The following is a 22,500-nucleotide window of genomic DNA, read 5'->3' as shown; positions in this document are numbered from 1 at the left end:
ATATATATATATATATATAAAATGTATGTATATATACCCACTACACTCACGGAGTGGTTGGCGCTAGGAAGGGCATCCAGCTGTAGAAACACTGCCAGATAAGACTGGAACCTGGTGCAGCCTCCTGTCTTCCCAGACTCCGGTCAAACCGTCCAACCCATGCTAGCATTCAAAACGGACGTTAAACGATGATAAATAAATGTTGATATATATATTGATATATTTATTATAAATATATATCTTTTTATATGTGTAATATACGCGCGCGCACGTACACGCATATTCACATATCTATATACGCCTACATATATTTAGGTGAGTTATCTTTGTAACCAAAATATAAATAGACGATTGACTGGGTCAATTTAAACACTATAGTGCAATCACAATACAATCATTCTTGTGGGTTTTGCTTTTCGCTTTTTTGTTTGTTTCTATGAATGAAAAGAAATTTAATTTTTAAAATTTTTATGTTATGGAAAGAAGGATAAAGCATCAATAATCAAGAACAGGTAACTCTGACCTAGCCAGGAGCAGATAACTACAGTCAACATCCGGTAATAGAAACAGGTCGCCATTTTGTCGTCTTTTAACACTGAAAGATGGAAGTTGCAGTGTAGTCGTTTGTTTCTTTTATCTTCTCAATGTTTGGTAATTGGCAACAGCTCGGCCTGGGGGCCGTTCCCCCACCCTTTTTCGCGCAACCTAATATGATGTACCCACTTTATCCTGGTGCACAGGAAGCCACAGCGACCAGCGGTCAACCTCATCAATGGAATACGGGCGGCCAACTTCCCCCCATGGTCTTCCCGTCTTTGAATCCACTATCAGTCGTAGCTTCAACAGCTTCTGCTTTAGAACAACACGCCAATACCGCTGCTGCTGGAAGCGTTAGTAACATTTTAGCATCTGCTGGATGTCCTCCAGTTCCTCCGCTACCTTCTAATCCAGCACCACCTAAACCCCCAGCTCCTCCAACCGAAGAGAAACCCCCATTACCTCCAGATCCACCACCTCCAGACGAAGATTCCAAGGTTGGTTAACTTGCATTATTTTTTTATTTATTTGACGGTTTTCCTATCTTTTATTTAAAAAAAAAAAGATTATTTTTTAATTTTTCCATTGTGTGTAAAAATATATAAAAAACTAAATGAAAGAAAGAATCAGGAAGATAGTAGCTATATATATATATATATATAATGTAAGATACAGAACTGTATGGATGTTTGTCATTTCGTTGATAACTCGTACATATATATTTTTTCTCTCGTTATTATACGAATTAACCTTTGCAGACTGCCTATTTATATTTTCTAAAGTATCAACGATTTACACGAAGGCTATCAACCTATCTACTATAGACATACACATCTCTTACACACACATGTATATATATATACATATATATATATATATATATATATATAAATATATATACACACACACCGTGGCTATATTTTATTATTATACATCATCTCAGTATATATATATATATATATATATATATATATATATATATAAATAGTAGTTATATTTTGTGATGTTTATAAAAATCAGTATATATATATATCTCTCTCTCTCGCTATATATATATATATATCTATATATATATATATATATATATATATATATATATATATATAAAGAGATCATCAACAATTATTCCACTATATATAAAATCTGTTTTTACAGTATTCATCATACAGTAAAATAATACTGTTTGTACAAGAGTAAAGTTACAAATAATATATATTTATGCGTGAATGTATATAACTTTATTAGTATATACTTTAATATACAGCCGTTCATTAATTGACATGGAGGAGTGTCGGGTGAGGTACTGATGCTAGTTCTTTGTGTGTATGTGGGGGAGGGGGTTCTTTTTTTTTATATTTCTTCCGCGAGCAGCAGCCGGAGAAATATGCTTTCTTTATAAGCTAAACTGTTAGATAATTAGTCTTTAAAAAAAAAAAGATTATTTTTTAATTTTTCCATTGTGTGTAAAAATATATAAAAAACTAAATGAAAGAAAGAATCAGGAAGATAGTAGCTATATATATATATATATATAATGTAAGATACAGACTGTATGGATGTTTGTCATTCGTTGATAACTCGTACATATATATTTTTTCTCTCGTTATTATACGAATTAACCTTTGCAGACTGCCTATTTATATTTTCTAAAGTATCAACGATTACACGAAGGCTATCAACCTATCTACTATAGACATACACATCTCTTACACACACATGTATATATATATACATATATATATATATATATATATATAAATATATATACACACACACCGTGGCTATATTTTATTATTATACATCATCTCAGTATATATATATATATATATATATATATTATATATATAAATAGTAGTTATATTTTGTGATGTTATAAAAATCAGTATATATATATATCTCTCTCTCTCGCTATATATATAATATATATATATATATATATATATATATATATATATTATAAAGAGATCATCAACAATTATTCCACTATATATAAAATCTGTTTTTACAGTATTCATCATACAGTAAAATAATACTGTTTGTACAAGAGTAAAGTTACAAATAATATATATTTATGCGTGAATGTATATAACTTTATTAGTATATACTTTAATATACAGCCGTTCATTAATTGACATGGAGGAGTGTCGGGTGAGGTACTGATGCTAGTTCTTTGTGTGTATGTGGGGGAGGGGGTTCTTTTTTTTTATATTTCTTCCGCGAGCAGCAGCCGGAGAAATATGCTTTCTTTATAAGCTAAACTGTTAGATAATTAGTCTTTAAAAAAAAAAATATTGCGGTTGACGGTCGTTTTTTTTTTTTTTTTCCTTTTCGTTTGATTGTGCTCGAGTGCAACAGAAAAATTGAAGCACCGAACTGCAATTTTTGTAAAATTCACACACCGACATATATGTATGTATATATGATTGTGTGTATATATATATATATATATATACACACACACACTCATGCACCTAACCTTTTGTTGTGATAAATTCAATAGTGTTAACTGGCAACAGTAAATCCATGTTTTATATAGAATCTCTCTTCGTGTTATATACCTGTTATATAATAAAATGTGTATGTATATTATATATATATATATATATATATAATTTCAAACTAGATTATTAGTTGAATACCTTTTCACTCTTTACATATCCACGAAGTTAGATATTAAAAAAAGCTGTTTATATTTTTGGTAATAATTTTTTTATGGTGGGGGGGGGGGCATATTTCATCTTCTCTCTCTCTCTCTATCTATATGTCTGTCTGTGTGTAGAAGAGATTTAGTCACAACTGAACACCGTTACAATTTTTTCAAGCTTTTATTGTAGATGAATTTCAGTCACGCTCTCTTTTTTTTTGTCCCCCATTCCACACCCTCCCTATTCCTGCTTGCAAATTAGTCTGTCTCTCTTCCTCTCCTCATCACTTTCCTTCACTTGTCTTGTCTCTTTTTTTTCTTTCAGTTAATTTCACTCTTGCTTCTCTCTTTCTCTCTACCCCCAATCCTCTCTTCTCTTTCCCCTCAATTCGCCTCACTTTCCTCTCTCCTAATTTATCTTTCATTTCATTTCATTTCACTTTCAATCCTCCACACTCTCTTCTTTTTATCTCCATCTCAATTTTTCTCTCTCTTCCGTGCGCGTCTCCCTTCCTCTTATCTCACATCGTTATATTACAAAGTTATTTTCTTTCATTCTTATTTAAGACGAATATCTCTCGTCTTCAATATATATAAGTACAAATAAAAGCGTGATGTGTATATCTTGTACACGCACACGCGCGCATATTTTGTAACTTTGTTACGAAGCCTAACGTGTTTCAGGTCGATGACCTGTCTATATTTTCACGTATTTTCGTCGTTTTCACCGACTTTAAGATACATTTCCTAGAAAACTGCAGCAGTGCTTGCCGGTCGGTCGGTCGGTCGCTCGTTTGTTGTTCTTTTATACCTTCAGGTGAGCCCCCTGTTCGAGCTAATCCGTGATCAAGAGCATTCCAGCCATGCCCGCTCCGTTAAAAAAAAAGAAAAAAATTGTAGACTGTCTATTGAGATTTAAGGAAGATTTAGCTGCTATTTGGCGCAAGTGGAGCTACCACGCAAAAGCGCCTTTTGATTGGTTCATCGGACGGATGATGCTTTGCTTTGGGGTCCCAGAGCCAGTTTTTTTATAAATAATAGTGGCATCGAGTTGGGAATGAACTTCCTATGTATTTTATTACAGAGGTCTGATTCCTCCACAGACATCATCCATCACTTTGCCGTGAAATAAAGACAGCACACGACAGGATCGTGACTCATGTAGGCAATTTTTGAATATCTTTCACGGGTTTTGAATTTCTAATTGCGCTCCAAAGTGAATTTTGACCTAAACTCGTTCAGTAATGAATGACCAACGTCATTTCCCCTCGTATTGCGTATGTAAGGCTATATGATATAATGTATACTTTTTTTTTCCCAAGACGGCATTTATATTGTTGTTGACGATTTGACTGTTATTTCTAGTCAGTCAAACTACTACCAAGAGGAATTCCTTGATGAGCCAGTTAAAAATTTTTTTTTTTTACGACTGATATTAAAGAGTGTGTTGTATTTTGTTAGAATTGAAAACACTACTAGTCGAAGTCATCCTATCTTGTCTCCAAACGAGTTTTACGTAACCCAGATACAAATTTATACATACATACATATATACACTCCCTTCTACGCATGTTTTGTCCTCTGGTATTCTCTCCTATATACACTCTCCCTGCTGGCTTTTACGAACGGTTATTAAGGTCGAATGTCGTCCATATTGATCTCTCCGACCTGGAAGGACCGACATAGGTCCATTGATCGTGACCTTTTTCACGTCTGATTAGAAAATGCATCATCATGTGGTGAAATAATTTTTTAAAAAAGAATTTAACAATGCTTTGATTTTCGATTTACATTACTTAACACTTTTAATATAATTTCAACTGTAGGTAAAGGGCATGAAATCTTATGTGGTGGTGGAGGCTAGCCGATTACATCGGCTGGTATTTATATTATTGACCTCGAAAGGGTGAAGTCGACCTCGGTGACATTTGAACTCAGTACGTAATGCCGGAAGAAATACCGCTAAGCAATTTTGTCTGGCGTGCTAACGATTCTGCCAGCTCGGCGCCTTTATTACTTTTAAATATCACAAACTGCTTCAGGCCAGACCGTACTAGATAAATTAATAAATAAAATTTCATATTTGAATTTCACTTGTAATCAAAATCTTTTGAGATTCTGTAGTGAGATCTCATTTGGTCAATAACTTAATATAGAGTTTGGTGTGTTTTACTCAAGCTTTTTCGAAAATCTTCAAGAATTGAAACCACAAGGGTCGTATACTAAGACATATTCGAAGATAAATTACAAATTGTTTGAGGCTATCATCACATATTTGCTTAAACTTAAGTATATATATATATATATATATATATATATATATATATATAATTGTTTCGGTCATTCACTGCCTTGAATTTTTAATCGAATGTATCGACTCCAGTACTTTTTTTTTTTAAAGCCGGTACTTATTCTGTCGGTCTCTTTTGCCGAACCGTTAAGTTAGGGGGACGTAAATACCAGCACCGGTTGTCATGCGGTTTTTTCGGAGGGACAGACACACACATACGACAGGCTTCTTTTAGTTTCCGTCTACCAAATTCACTGACATAGTTTTGGTCATCCTGAGGCTATAGTAGAAGACACTTGCCCAAGGTTCCATGCAATGGCATGGTTTCTACGGCTGGATGCCCTTCTTAATGCCAACCACTCCAAGAGTGTAATGGGTGCTTTTACGTGCCACCGGCACGGGTGCCATTTTCCACGACTGCGATTTTACTTGGCTTGATGGATCTTCTTCTCAAGCATGACATAATACCAAAGGTTTCAGTCATTTGCCATTGCCTCTGTGAGACCCAACACCTGAAAGGTGCTTTTTCACGTGCCACCTTGCCTCCATGAGGCCTAACACTCGAAAGGTGCTTTTTATGTGCCACTGGTATGGGTGCCAGTTATGTGACGCCAGCATTGGGCACGACTACGATTTCATTTGGCTTCATGGGTCTTCTCAAGCACAGCATATTACCAAATGTCTTGGTCACCAGTCATTGCCTCCATGAGGCCCAAAGTTTAAAGATCATGCTTTACCACTTCGTCCCATGTCTTCCTGGATCTACCTCTATCGCAGGTTTCCTCCACAGAGATCAGCATTTCTTTATACATGACCATACCAGTGCAGTCTCTCTTGCACACCACATCTAATGCCCTATATATATATATATATATATATATATAAACAAAATTCACAATTTACTATTAAAATACATGGCAAATGTAACAAACATAACAGAAAGGCTTGCCTTGTATGAACTACAGAAGTAAGGAATGTGTGTATTCTGGGATCAATTGATTTCACTTTCTGTATTATAAATATACACAAAGCTCTTCATCCAGACTTAACACAAAACATCTATTTCTGAAATATTCATCACATTACACCATGTGTGTGGTATTTTAATACCCTACTAAATTTTGTTTGTATTTTTACAAAGGTATAAACTTGCTAGGCACTTTATTATCATTATTATTAATAATGGTAATGATACCTATTTAATTTAATCATTGAACTGTGGCCATACTGAAACAACATTGCCATGACGGATTTAGTCAAATTGGTCTCAGAACACACTTTAACCCTTTCAATACCAACCTGGCTGAAACCGGCTCTGAGTACAAAATGTCTTGCTTTCATAAGTTTTGAATTAAAATCTTCCACCAAACCTCAGTCACAATTTATGTTCCTAACACTAGATGAATGATAACTAAGTTATTTTACTAAATTCTGTGTTAGTAATTGAAAGAAACACAGAGCATCTCAAAATAAATACGGTAACAAAAGGGTTAAAGCCTGTACATGTTCTGTTAATCCCTTTCGCCAAAGCCATGTTATGGGGTCATAAACAAACCAAGACCAGTTGTCAAGCAGTATTAGAAGACAAAACATAGATATATACATACATGTATATACAAATTTTTAGACACTCTGTTGTTTCAATCATTTGACTGCGACCATGCAGGAACACCACCTTAATGTTACTCTGTTAATAAATTTGTAGTATAAGAAATGGATTCAGAGAATCATGTAGCTATGACAGAAAGCTCCTCTTACAGATTTGGCTATCAGTCCACATAGTCACCCAATACAGAGACGTGTAATGTAGAGTGTACAAACAGCTAAGGACGTATGGGATATATATATATATATATATATATATATTAGCCATATTGAAGGCGGTGAGCTGGCAGAAATGTTAGCAAGCCGGGCGAAATGCGTAGCCGTATTTCGTCTGCCGGTACGTTCTGAATTCAAATTCCGCCGAGGTCGACTTTGCCTTTCATCCTTTCGGGGTCGATAAATAAAGTACCAGTTATGCACTGGGGTCGATATAATCAACTTAATCCGTTTGTCTGTTCTTGTTTGTCCCCTCTATGTTTAGCCCCTTGTGGGCAGTAAAGAATTATATATATTAGCCATGTAACATACTTAGTTTTGCAACCTTCTTCGTGTAATATTAATTTCAGTGTGGAAGAAGTTCTGCATTGATATGCATGCTTGGCGTTATACAATACATTTATATATTCACAAATCGATGCAAATAAAGCTAGCTAGCTCACACACAAATACATGCATACACCTACACACTTTGTGTACTTTTATACTTGTTAGTATGTTGATAAGTTTATGTGCATATGCTTCTATGTAGGTGTGTGTGTGTTAGATTTTCGTTTTCCTACAATTCAGTTGGCTTGAAAATCTTTTTGAGGAATGGTTGGAAAGTGTGATTAAAATTTAAGGACCCATGTCTTTTGTCCTTTTAAGTCTATTTGAACCTCAATGTTGTTCAGTACTATTTCTTGATTTAACATTTATATCTCCAGCTATTTATTCCCCCATTTAATTATATTATATTTTTGTATGTCTATTTTTAAGTATTTTTGTTAAGCTATTAATTTTTTTTATTTACTCTATTTCACTTCCTCCTTATTCCTTTGTTTTTATTTTATGTTAACAATAGTCAATTGAATTTCCATCTAGCACCTTAAGTGATATGGCGCAACATATCTCTATTTACACCTACCAAACCAAGTGAATTTTATCTAGTCTCCATCTTCCATACATTGTATGTATAAAGAGAGAATTTTGTGTCTGTTAAGAGTTGAATCGGTGTAACCATGATGTTCTGGTGATTTGATGAGCTAGCTTTCTGTAATTGCATTGACTTGTAAATATATGATTGTGTTGTACAATGCAAAGCATGCATAGTAATGAAAACATGTAAACATAATTTCTTCTACACTGAAATTAATACATAAAGAAGGCTGCGAAACTGCCATAATCCTAAAGATGGTCACAAGGTGAAATAAAAATACATTTACCTCTCATACCTCCTGATTTTAATGGTTTTTATATACTTATGCACACACACACACACACAAGCACACATGCATGTATGCTTCTTTCAGTTTCCATCTTCCAAATCCACTCGCATGTCATTAGTTGGCCTGGGGCTGTTGTTAAAGACACTTGCCCAAAGTGCACAAAGTGAACTGAACAAAAAAAATTCATCCGATAATTTCCTAATTGAATGACATGTAAAGTTCTAATATTCTGTCCTTTCTATTTACTTATACTTTGCGAACTGCAACCATGCTGTGATACTAGTTGTATCAACTCTAGTACTTTGCATGATATTTGCTATATCTCCACACAGAGAAAGCAAGTACTTTGTCTGGTACTTGCTTTATCTCCAGATAGAGAAAGCATAAAGTGTTGCTTATAAAATAGTGTTCTCTCTTCTGTTTTGGCTGTGCTTGTGAATGAAAATCCAACAAGAAACAAACATGCACTTTATTACATGTCCCAAAGTTCATAGCACAATCTCATTGATTGCTTTTTTTTCTCCTCAAACACTTGCAAAGGAGGTGCAATATTTTACGAAGTTTGGCAATGTAGTGTAGTAAAGTGAGTGCTAACAGAGGTAAATTGGAAATTGGTGAAATAAATGGGATATTTAGCCACAATAGAAGTTAAGCTTCAGTGTGTGTCTGATTTTTAATTGGTAAGGCAGTCACTTGTGTTCCTGTGTATGTGTGTATATAGAGGTTTCAAATCTAAGGTAGTGATTACATATAGAATCATTGAAATCTTTCTAGCTGTCTCTGTATATAAATACATATGTATGTGTGTGAATGTATGTATCTATATATATATATATGTGTGTGTTTGTATGTGAATACAGGGAGGTGGTGCAAAAGTAGGTATACAGTAAGTATCACATTGGTTAAAATTATTAGCACATTAAATTAGTTAGCCTCATTTTTGGTATTTCAGTGTCATTAACCCTTTCGTTACCAACCCGGCTGAAACCGGCTCTGGCTCTCAGTATAAATGTCTTGTTTTCAAAAGTTCTGAATTAAAATCTTCCCCCAAACCTTAGTCACAATTTATGTTCCTAACACCAGCTGAATGATAACTAAATTATTTTACTAAATTCTTTGTTATATTTAAAGTAATTGAAAGAAACACAGAGCATCTCAAAATAAATACAGTAATGAAAGGGTTAATCATAACAATACATTTATCATAACTATAATACTTTTATCGTAGCTTTTAATTTTTTTGATAAAAATGGGTATTGTACATGTTTTCTTTTTTCATAACTGTATACCTATTTTTGCATAACGCTTTATATAAATATATAAATGCATATATATAAACGTAAAATACTTTTTCTATTCCTGAGCGTTATACTAATACATCTGTTTGTTTTGTACACCACCTGTCTTCGTCTTTTGTTTTTTTTGTAAACTCTCCCTATATATAGATATATATGTGTGTGTGTGTGTGCATAGTCAATTCAAAAAAACACAGAGGAAAAGAAAAAACAAACATGTGGACGTAGCACAAGCCATGTATTAATTAATAAGACGCTTAGAGAAGGAAAAGAGTAGTAGCTTTATGCTTTGAGCATAGCACTTCTTTGGAAGCAGGAAAGTCCAACCAAGATGGAGGGGAAAATATCGTCAAGAATCATGTGGTTACATGATGGCTGCAAACTTGTATTTGAATATTACCATTGCCTGATTGAAAGTGCCACACAGGTGAAGGCTACAACCAGCCATTTTTGTGATAGGTCTTTTTTTTTTTTTTAAAGTGATGCCTGTGCATGATGATATTTTTCATAGTGGGGAAAGGATTTGCACAGATCCAATCCCACTCCCTGAACATGGACAACATAAACTCGAAAAGAAAAACTAGTCTACATCATCGAATATTGTCAGTGTCACAAGTTTTCTCTTAGTTTCCTTCTCCTAGAGAGATGACAACACCAGAGGGACTTCCCACTCCCAGTAGGGCCAACTGCACACCTGTGAATATATGAGTATTTATATGTGTGTGTGTGTGTATATATATGTATGTGGTTATGTATGTGTGTGTGTGTGTGTGTATATATATATATATATATATATATGTGTATGTATGTGGTTATGTATGCATATATGTATGTGTGTGTGTATATAAAGGTTTTAGTTGCCAATTTTGTACAAGACATTGTAGATCTTTAGCTGGGCTAAAAAGTCATATTTGATCACAGCACCAGTAACAGTTAAGCTTCGTGCAATGGCCATACTCGATAACGAGGGAGCAGCCATAATGTGTGTATGCGTGTATAGATGTGTGTGTATGTGCATATGTGTGTATGCATATATGTATGTGTGTGTATGCAAATATCATTTGACAATCACTTTTCTATGGTTGCATGTGTTGGATAGGTTTTACTTAGATTTTCTATATAGGTTCCCTTCCTCATGCCAGCTCTGACTTGTTTCTTAGCAAGATAATGTTTCCTCGTAACTAGGCATTATATTGCAAATGAAGACACTTATTTACAACTACCATCTGATGTCAAGCAAGACAAAGTGACACTGACACATATACTTATGTACATATGTATTTAAGTATATATGAATATACATGTGTATGTGTGTATGTATATATATATATATATACACACACACACACAGAGGCATACATGTATGTATGTATGCTTAAGGATTAGGGTATTTAGCTCACAAATTGTAATGACATGAGTTCAGTTCCTGGCAGTGTGTTGTGTGCTTGAGCAAGACACTTTATTAGTGCTCCAGTTCACTCAGCTGGCAAAAAGTGAGTTGTATCTGTAATTCATCCTGTATCACTCTGAATTTTCTTGAGAACTACATCAAAGGTATGCTTGTCTGAGTGCTCAGACATTTGCATGTTAACTTCACAAGCAGGCTGTTCTGTTGAATGGCTCAACCGAACACTCGTCATAACCAACAGAGGGTCAGTTAGCAATTATGTGTGTATGTGTATGCATATATATGTATGTGTATGCATATATGTATATATATTTTGTATATGTAGCAGCTAGAATAAGAATAGGCTGGGCAAAGTTCAGGGAGCTCCTACCTCTGCTGGTAACAAAGGGCCCCTCAGAGTGAAAAGTAGACTGTATGGTGCATGTATGCGAACAGCCATGCTATACGGTAGTGAATCATGGGCTGTGACTGCTGCGAACATGCGTAGGCTTGAAAGAAATGAAGCTAGTATGCTCTGCTGGATGTGTAAGCCCTCCGAGAGAAAAGTTGGTCTTAAGAAGCATCAGATGTGGTGTGCAAGAGAGATTACTGCACTGGTATGGTCATGTATTGTATATGGATGAGGACAGCTGTGTGAAGAAGTATTACAGCCTAACAGTGGAGGGAACCTGTAGAAGAGGTGTACCCAGGAAGACCTGGGATGAAATGGTGAAGCACAACCATCTAATGTTGGGCCTCACCGGGGCAATGACAAGCAACCGAGACCTTTGGAGATACGTAGCTGTGGCCTATGCCAGTGTTGCATTACTGGCTCGTTTAAAAGTACTCTTAAATCGTTGGACAATATACTGTGCTTAAGAGGACCTGTTGTGTCAAGTGAAATCGTTATCATGGCTGATGCCAGTGCCGCCTGACAGGCACCTGTATAGGTGGCACATATGATGCACCATTTGAGCATGGCCGATGCTAGTGCTGGTGGCACATGAAAAGTTCCATTCGAGTGTGATCGATGCCAGTGCTGCCTAACTGGCCCCCATGCCGGTGCCACATATGAAGCACCAACTGCACTCTCAGAGTAGTTGGCATCCAGCTGTAGAAACATTGCCTGAACAGATTGGAGCCTGTTGCATTCTCCTGCCTAGCCAGTCCTCAGTCAAACCGTCCAACCTATGCCAGCATGGAAAGTGGATGTTAAATGATGATGATGATTCATATATTTATATATACATATGTGAATATATATATATATACACACACACACATACATACATACTTGAAGAAAATGGCTCTGACTGCAGACCCCCAGGGGATCAGTGAAATATTGAATGTGCAATACAAAAGTGCTTTTACAACTCCTCTGGGACACTTGCAAGTAGCTATGCCTGATGAGTTCTTTGGCTCCACAGATCTACAGAACAAAATGGCAATTATTGACAGCATCAACATAGAGGAAACTGATGTGATATCAGCTATTGATGAGATGAACTCAAACTCAGCAACAGGCCCTGATGGATTCCCAACAATCCTCCTAAAGAAATGCAAAAGGGCTCTAGCTAGACCATTTGAGATTCCCTTCCAGAGCTTCCTCACAACAGGGTGACTTCCAAAAAAGTTAAAGGAAGGCATTATATGCCTTATCCATAAGGGAGGTAGCAGAGAAGATGCTAAGAATTATAGATCTGTCTCTCTAACTTCCAGCAAAGTCATTGAGTGCATTGTGAGGAAGAAACTGTGTTCCTTGAAGATACTAAACTTGCTTCCTGACACCCAGCATGGCTTTCGCCCAGGCAGATGCTCCCTTACACAGCTTTTACAACACTATGATTGATTGTTGAAACAATGAATCACTCAAATGTAGATGTGATATATCTTGACTTTGGCTTTTGATAAGGTTGATCATGGAGTGATATGTCACAAACTACAGAGACTTGGCATAACTGGGAAAATTGGAGAGTGGTTGTATGACTTCTTAAAAGACAGAAGCCAGACTGTAGCAGCCAATGGAGCCCTTTCCACAAAGACATTAATAGAAAGTGGAGTGCCCCAGGGAACTGTATTGGAGCCACTACTGTTCATGGTGGCTCTTTCAGAGCAAGAGTTGGAAAGAACTGTTTCGTGGCCTATTTTAGATAGACATGGGATTGGAAAATGCAATAAAAATGGAGTGGCTCTTTTCATGCTTTGTACTGAGAATAATCTGGTTGTCACCAACACTGTTTAAGCAGAAAAATAAATATAAAGCTATCTGGATGCACCCAATATTTAAGCGCTAGCATCTCATAGATTATATTCTGATCAGAAAACATGATATGAAAGATGTTTCTAGCGTTCAGGCCATGAGAGGGGCAGAGAGCTGGACTGACCATCATCTAGTGCTTGGAAAAATAGATTTTTCGATAATGCCTAAAAATCAGCAGTCTGGTCCTAAGGTACCCAAGAAGTTAAATGTTGCAAACTTTAAATTATCAAGCAACTTGCAAAGATTCCACAATGTTATAGGAGGTATCTGTCTTGATCCAAACAATCTATGGGAAGATTTCAAAACAAAAGTATTTCAGACTGCAGGTTCGTCAGTGGGATTTAAATCACATAAGCCTAGTGACTGGTTCTCAGATAGATCAGCAGAAATTCACAATCTACTTTTAGAAAAACAAAACTTAGGCAATACTTTCTCAGTCCTTGAACCCAAACTCAAATGAAGCTTACAAAAGCTGAAAAGGAAATTGCAGACTGCTCTAAGGAAAATTAAACAGGAATGGTGGAATGATAGAGCAAAAGGGGCACAAGAAGCAGCTGAGAGAAATTATGCCAAGGGTTTGTACTCTTATGTTAAGGAGGTATATGGTCCAAAATCTTCAATAGCTCCAGCGAGAACAGCAAATGGATGTTTTCTTCTGACTGACATCGCTTCTATTTATAAGCGTTGGGTAGAACATTTTTCTGCACTTTTTTATAGACCATCATCCGTTGGCATGAGGACGATAGAAAAAACTGAATACTTTCCAGTTATAGAAGAGATGGCATTTGAACCAATTCTAAATGACATTTATTTAGCTGTGAATAAGCTGAATAACAATAAGGGGTGATAAAATGTTTGAATTGTTAAATATATTAATTTGTCACTGTTGGAGAACTGAGTAAGTGACTCAAGGCTGGATTGATGCCATTTCAGTCTCCTTGTATAAATCAGGGCCAAAGGATCTGTGTGGTAATTTTCGTGGGATTTTGCTTTTGTCTGTAGTTGGAAAGGTACTCGACTGCATTTTGTTAGAATGTTTAAATACCTTTATAATTTCAAATATAGTGTCTGAGTCTGTGTGGTTTTCGTTTCTCCAAGGGCACAGCTGATTGTACCTTTACTGTCAGACAGTTACAAGAAAAGTGCATTGAACAGAATCTTGCTGCATACCATTGCTCTGTTGATTTGAGCAAAACATTTGATACTGTTAATCGAAATGCTTTGTGGCTAATTTTAAGGAAAATAGGTTGCCCAGAAAAATTTGTAAATATGATCAGGGCTTTGCATCAAGATATGAAAGTGAGAGTTAATTTTGGTGGTAGGCTCTCTGAATCTTTTGCTGTGGAAAATGGAGTAAAGCAAGGAGACCTTGATGCACCTACCCTCTTTGCAATATACTTTACTGTTGTGTTGTAACATGCTTTTCAAAACTCTGAGGAGGGTATTTACATAAAATATCGACCAACAGGGAATGTTTTTAATCTGTCCAGACTGAAATTCAAAATGAATGTTTTTACTTCACTCATTAGGGAACTTTTATATGCTGACGATTGCGATCTTGTCAGTCATTCTGAAACAGGTTTGCAATCTCTTGTATCTGCATTTGACTCAGTTTGTGATGATTTTGACTTGACCATCAACTTGAAAAAAAACAGTTGTTATGCATCAACCTGCGTGTGGTGCTGTTTGTAACCCCACTAAAAGTTTTAAGGGAAAGTTACTTGAGGTTGTCGATTCGTTCGTCTACCTTGGAAGCTCTGTTCAGAATGATGGAAATCTTGATACAGAAATACAGCTGTGAATTCAAAGGGCAGCAAAAGCATTTGGTGGCTTGGAGTCATGTGTTTGGTGCCAGCGACTTATAAATAAGAATAAAAAACTGGCTCTTTACAAATCATTTGTCTTACCATTCCTGTTGTATTCCTGTGAAACTGGACTTATGAAAGACACTTTAAATTGTTAGAACAATTCCACCAAAAATGCCTTCATCACATTTAAAAAATTAAATGGAGTTCTTTTACTCCAAACACAGATGTCCTTGCATCTGCAGGCAACACCTCAATTGAAGCTATGATTTTGAGGAACTGCTTGAGAGGGTGTGGCCATATTGTTCGAATGGCGGATGAATGCATGCCGAAACAGCTGTTTTATGGTGAGCTTGCAGAGGGGAAACGCTATTGGTGTAAACCTAAAAAATGATTTAAGATGGCATAAGGACTACTATGAAGTCACTTGGAATGGTTCCAGAAGATAGAGAAACCCTTGCTTTGGATCGAGTTAGATGGCAAACAAAGGTGTGGAGTGGAGTGAAAGCACTTAAAGAGGCCAGGATAACGCAAGTAAGATTCAAAAGAGATCTGAGGAAGAATGTAACGATCAAGAAGGTGAATGACAATGACCTTTTTGTGTGCACAGTCTGTGACAGACCATGCCTGTCTTTTGCTGGCCTCAAATCTCATCTGCGAATGCATGGAAAACGAACCTCCACCAACTATTCTGCCTATATGTCTGCATACACCTTTGAATGCAGTGTATACCAGAAGGTTTGCAAATTTAACGGAGGCCTCAAAAGACATTTTAAGACCCACAAAGAGCAGAGCTTATCTGCAGCTCTCAGTGGTCCAAATCGGAGTTGCAATCTATGTGGGTGTGTTTTCAGAACATTGTCTGGTTTAAAAAGCCACATCAGATGCTGTGATGGTGCTAAGGTGTAGGTACAGGAGGTGGTCAAACTCTGCATAAGGAGTAGACAACCACCATATACACACACACACATATATACACACATATACACACGCATATACACACACATATACACATATACGCACACATATATACACACACGTACATACATATACAAACACATACACACATATACACAAACACATATATACAGAAACATACGCACACACATACACACACGTACATACACACACGTACATACACACACGTACATACACACACGTACATACACACACGTACACACACACATACATACACACACATACACACACACATACATACACACACATACACACATTTATATATATATATATATATATAATATATATATATATATATGCTGGTGCAAATGGTTTTGATATATGGCACTGTGTTTTACAATCCGGTAAATAATAATAATAAGCCTATGGCAATCACTGTGCAACATCATCATCATCATTTAGCGTCCGTTTTCCATGCTAGCATGGGTTGGACGGTTCAACTGGGGTCTGGGGAGCCCGAAGGCTGCACCAGGCCAGTCAGATCTGGCAGTGTTTCTACAGCTGGATGCCCTTCCTAACGCCAACCACTCCGAGAGTGTAGTGGGTGATTTTATGTGCCACCGACACAGGTGCCAGACGAGGCTGGCGAACGGCCACGCTCGGATGGTGTTTTTATGTGCCACCGACACAGGTGCCAGACGAGGCTGGCAGACGGCCACGCTCGGATGGTGTTTTTATGTGCCACCGACACAGGTGCAGATGAGGCTGGCGGACGGACACGATCGGATGGGTTTGTTACGTCCCCAAAGCACGGAGGCCAGTCTATGCGGTACTGGCTACGGCCACGTTCGGATGATTTTTTTGTGTGCCACCGGCACTGGTACCAGAAAGATACAAATTCCATTGATGTTCATCTATTTTGATTTGTTTTGATTTGATTTTCACTTGCCTCAACAGGTCTTCACAAGTGTCACAAGAAGGAAGGTATGCACAGGTGGACTGACTACGTCCAGGTAGGGGCCACGGGTTATGGCCTGACTAGTCTTGCCGGGTCTTCGGTTGGTGTTTTTATGTGCCACCGACACAGGTGCCAGATGAGGCTGGCGAACGGCCACGATCGGATGGTGTTTGTTATGTGCCCACGTCACAGAGGCCAGTCGATGCGGTACTGGCTACGGCCACGTTCGGATGGTTTTCTTGTGTGCCAACGGTACTGGTACCACAAAGATACAAATTCCATTGATGTTCATCTATTTTGATTTGGTTTGATTTGATTTGATTTGATTTTCACTTGCCTCAACAGGTCTACACAAGTGTCACACACTTGCCTCAACAGGTCTTCACAAGTGTCATAAGTAGGTAAGGAAAATAGTCTAATAAAGAGGCATATAAGCCCTCGATAGTAAAACGGTGCTGTATATTAAAACCATTTGCACTGAAAGCATATAGAAAGTTTGTTTACATAAAACAAATATGAACTAATATAGTTCTTAAATTTGACAGAAACAGGGTGCTAATTCGCTTGTGTAAAGGTAACACACTTTGTTGCATTAACAAAGGAATGTGGGTTCGTGTCCCATGCAGATAGGAAACACTTCTTTTTTCTGTCGAAGGCTTGTATGCTCCTTTATTAGACTATTTTCCTTAGTCATTGGACGGTGATCGCTATGAGCTTTAAGCTTATATAAAAATACAATTATATATATATTCTCCCAGGAATGACACCAACAGCAAGCATAGGCAGAGTCCCTGCTCCACCTTACCAATGCCTCTTTCATGGAATAAATTGTGCTACAACCAACCAGGGCAAATAATATACTGGATCTCTGATTCACAAACAATATGGATATTATCCATAATGTTAAAGTGACACTGATGCTGATCTCGGATCACAATATAATAGAGCTGTCTATGTATGGACCAAAAGCTCCTGCAGACATACAGCCTATACAAAGCACCCAAAATCTCTCCAAACTAAATTTTCCTAAAGTAAACTGGAAGTTGATTCAGAAAGAGATCCTCAAACTGGGTTGGCCTAAATGTCTCTCCACACCAGACATTGACATGAAACAAACATTTCATGTCCATAATACAAGCCATATGCGACAGATCTAACCCATTGTGCAAAGCCAACATACACAAAAACATGATCCCTAGAGAAAGGAAGATTCTTATGAGATGACAAAGATAGAGAACCACCTGAGCAAGCATCCCAAAAGTGGTGAGAAGTCTCGCCTAGAGAGAATGCTATTGGAAATTGAGAAACATCTGCATCAGTCTCATGAAAAGAAGAGGGCAAATAAAGAAGCTTGGGTTATAGAAAATATCAAGTCAACTCCTAAGGCTTTCTTTAAGATTGCCAAAGAAACAGCCACAATATGCCACAAGATTGGACCTCTCTTCCAAAAAGATGACTCCCTCACAGGAAATCCCATGAGGGTAAGTGAAATACTGAACGAACAGTTCCAAAGTGTGTTCACTACACTGCTGGGATACAGGCATGTGAACAGACCAGCAGAATTCTTTGCCACGTAAAAAGCACCATCCGTTCGTGTCCGTTGTCAGCCTCGCCTGGCCCCCGTGCCGGTGGCACATAAAAAGCACCATCCGTTTGTGGCCGTTTGCCAGCTCTGTCTGGCACCTGTGCGGGTGGCACATAAAAAGCACCATCCGTTTGTGGCCGTTTGCCAGCTCTGTCTGGCACCTGTGCGGGTGGCACGTAAAAAGCATCCACTACACTCACGGAGTGGTTGGCGTTAGGAAGGGCATCCAGCCGTAGAAACACTGCCAGATCTGACTGGGCCCGATGAAGCCTTCTGGCTTCACAGACCAGTTGAACCGTCCAACCCAGGCTAGCATGGAAAACGGACGCTAAACGATGATGATGATGATGATTACCTAAAACCAAAGAGGTAAAAAGAAATTGAGTGCATAAACATAGATGTAATACTGGCCATAGATGAAGTTGACACAAACTCAGCTGCTGGCCCAGATGGATTTCAATCATGCAAGCGAGCCCTTACAAAACTACTGCATCTTCTCTTTCAGAGCTTCCTTGCAAGAGGTAAGCTTTCAGACAAATTGAAGGAAGGGATAATATACCCTATCCATAAGGGAGGAAGCAGAGCAGATGCTAAAAATTATGTTTATGTACTCTGACCTCACACATCAGTAAAGTCATAGAACGAATAGTCTGTGAGAAACTAATCGTATTCCTAGAAGAAAATGACTTGCTGACCGACACCCAGCATAGAAGCTGTTTGACACAGCTCCTGCAACACTACGACTGGATGTTAAAACAGCTTCTGAATGACTCAAGCGTGGATGTCATATGTCTTGCTTTGATAAAGTTGACCATAGTATGATATGTCACAAACTGCATGATCTCGGTATAGGTGGAAAACTTGGAGAATGGATGCACAACTTTTTGAAAGACATCAGGCAGTAGTGGCGAATGGAGCCACCTCCAAGGAAACACAAATAGCAAGTGATGTTCCACAGAGCACTGTCTTGGGGCTACTGCTATTCATAGTGGCCCTCTCAGACATGCCCTCAACTGCTAAAGATAGCCACCCTTGCTAGCTATGCAGATGACACAAAAGTTTCTCAGACAATACAGAATTCTGGAAATATTGCACATCTGCAATGGGAGTTGGGTGGAGGACAACAACATGCATTTTAATGCAGGAAAATTCCAGGCCCTATGTTACCAGCACACAAAGCTAAACAGCATGCAGGTCGGATACACTGCCCCAGGAGGAATTGAAATCCCTTAATCAAAATCAGTGCGTGACCTGGGCATTGACATAAGCAATGATGCATCTTTCCAAGTGCATATTACCAATTTGGTAATAAGATGCAGATGGCTAGCTGGATGGATCCTTTAAACTTTCAAAACAAGAGAAAAGGAGACATTGATGATCCTTTGGAGGATATACATTCTCAGCCACTTGGACTACTGCTCCCAACTATGGTCACCACACAAAATAAAATCCACAGTGGAACTCAAAGCAATCCAACACAGCTACACTAAGAAAATCATCTCGATGCAACGTATCAGGTACTGGGAAAGACTGAAAGAATTAAAACTCTTCTCCCTGGAATGAAGGTGAGAAAGATGTGCAGTGATATATGTCTGGAAAATCCTAGATGGCCTTGTACCAAATTTTGGCATTGAAAGTTACTCAAACTGCAGAACTGGGGGATACTGCATAGTGCCAAAGATCCCAGCATCGCCATCAAAATACAGGACCAGATACTGCAACAGCTTGGGCTTCAAGGGCCCACAGTTCTTTAATATCCTTCTAAAATAACTGAGAGACTTGCATGGTGTGGATATAAGTGTCTTTAAAACAAAACTGGACCCCTTCCTATCAAGGGTTCCAGATGAGCCAATCTCACCATAGGAAACACAGATGGGGGCACCAGCATCAAACTCCCTTATTGACCAAATGCCACATATCAGAGGAGGTTCCAAACAATGGTGTAGCTCAGTCAACGATGGTGCCCCAGCATGACCGCAGCTTTAAAGCTGAAACATTTAAAAATAGTTTATATATATATATATATACACACACACACACACACCACACACACACACACACATATTTATACAAGAGTATTGCAGTTCGCTTGAAGCATTGTGTATTGTTTGTGAAGAATAACAAGTTTTGAATGGTACAACAATGTACTATAATACAAACAATGGGCTATATACCTGTTGTAATTTAGTCATCCATAGTCTGATAATATTTCAGAATAAAGTTCCTTCTTCAGATCAATGGTTGATGTGATGCTGGATATTATTTCAGAGAATTTGCATATGTGCTCATGTAATTGTTGGGGTAGATGCTGTGTGATTTTTCTGATGATGAACATATGTATTTCAGTGATTGTTGAAGGGCAAGGCTGTGGGAACATGAGGGTAGATGTATGTTCCTATTGGTAAAGGCGGCGAAGCTGGCAGAATCGTTAGCACACCGGGTGAAATGCTTTTCTGTATTTCGTCTGCTGATACGTTCTGAGTTCAAATTCCGCCGAGGTCGACTTTGCCTTTCATCCATTCGAGGTCAATTAAATAAGTACCATTTACACACTGGGGTCGATATAATCGACTTAATCCGTTTGTCTGTCCTTGATTGTCCCTTCTGTGTTTAGCCCCTTGTGGGTAGTAAAGAAATAGGTATTGGGAATTATGTTGTTTTTTAGGCAGCGTCTAAGAAACTTTATTTGCTATCCGATTTTAGCACGTTTCTCAAATACTTTGATCAACCTCCTAGCGGTTGCGAACTCGGCCTGGTCCAGGTGTAGAGGTGGGAGAGTATTGTAGTTCGTTTGAAACTGTGTTTCCTATGATGAGGCAGGCTTGTCTGGAACCCTTGATAGGAAGGGATCCAGTTTCGTTTTAAAGACACATTCACACTGTGCAGGTGTCACAGTTATTTTAGGAGGATATTAAAGAGTTGTGGGCCATTGAAACACACACACAACACACACACATATATATATATATATACACACACACACGTATACATACATATGTGTGTGTATATACACGTATATGTATGTATATATATATATTTATATGTATATATACCTGTATGTGTATATATGTATGTATGTGTATATATGTATGTATGTGTATATATGTATGTATGTGTATATATGTATGTATGTGTATATATGTATGTATATGTGTATATATGTATGTATGTGTATATATGTATGTATGTGTATATATGTATATGTGTATATATGTATATGTATATATATCTATATATGTATGTATATGTGTATATATATGTGTATATATCTGTGTATATATATGTGTATTTGTATATGTGTGTATCTATGTATGTATATATGTATGTATATGTGTATATATGTATGTATATGTGTATATATGTATGTATATATGTATATATCTGTGTATATGTATGTGTATTTGTATATGTGTGTATATATGTCTATATGTATATGTGTGTATATGTATTTGTATGTATATATGTGTGTGTATATAAATATGTATATGTGTATGTATGTGTATATAAATATGTATATGTGTATGTATGTATATATATATGTATGGATATGGATATGTATATATATATGTATGTGTACATTTAGGGAGAATTCACACAAAAACAAAAGACGAAGACAGGTGGTGTACAAAACAAACAGATGTATTAGTATAACGCTCAGGAATTGAAAAAGTCTTTTACGTGTGTATATGTGTGTATATAAATGTGCATGTGTCTATACAGATATGTATGTTTATATATAGATATGTATGTATATGTGTGCGTGTATGTATATATATATATATATATAAAAAT

General features: G+C 37.2%; 1 protein-coding gene across 6 annotated transcripts in view; it reads left to right on the top strand.

The window, feature by feature from the left end:
• The first annotated feature begins 547 nt into the window (after positions 1-547).
• LOC115219246 (YLP motif-containing protein 1) overlaps positions 548-22,500 on the top strand; it is a 96,795-nt gene continuing 74,842 nt past the window's right edge. For 4 of the 6 annotated variants that reach the window (XM_029789393.2, XM_036509031.1, XM_029789394.2 and 1 more), the window contains exon 1: positions 549-1,034. In XM_029789393.2, the coding sequence (XP_029645253.1) occupies positions 645-1,034 (390 nt within the window). In that variant the 5' untranslated portion in view covers positions 549-644. Of the gene's footprint in view, positions 1,035-22,500 lie in introns of all 6 variants that reach the window. The other 2 variants (XR_003882296.2, XM_029789395.2) reach the window with 1 other exon arrangement.

Source organism: Octopus sinensis, linkage group LG14, assembly GCF_006345805.1.
Source record: "Octopus sinensis linkage group LG14, ASM634580v1, whole genome shotgun sequence".
Lineage (NCBI taxonomy): Eukaryota > Metazoa > Mollusca > Cephalopoda > Octopoda > Octopodidae > Octopus > Octopus sinensis.
This window is presented reverse-complemented; position numbering and strand designations above follow the sequence as displayed.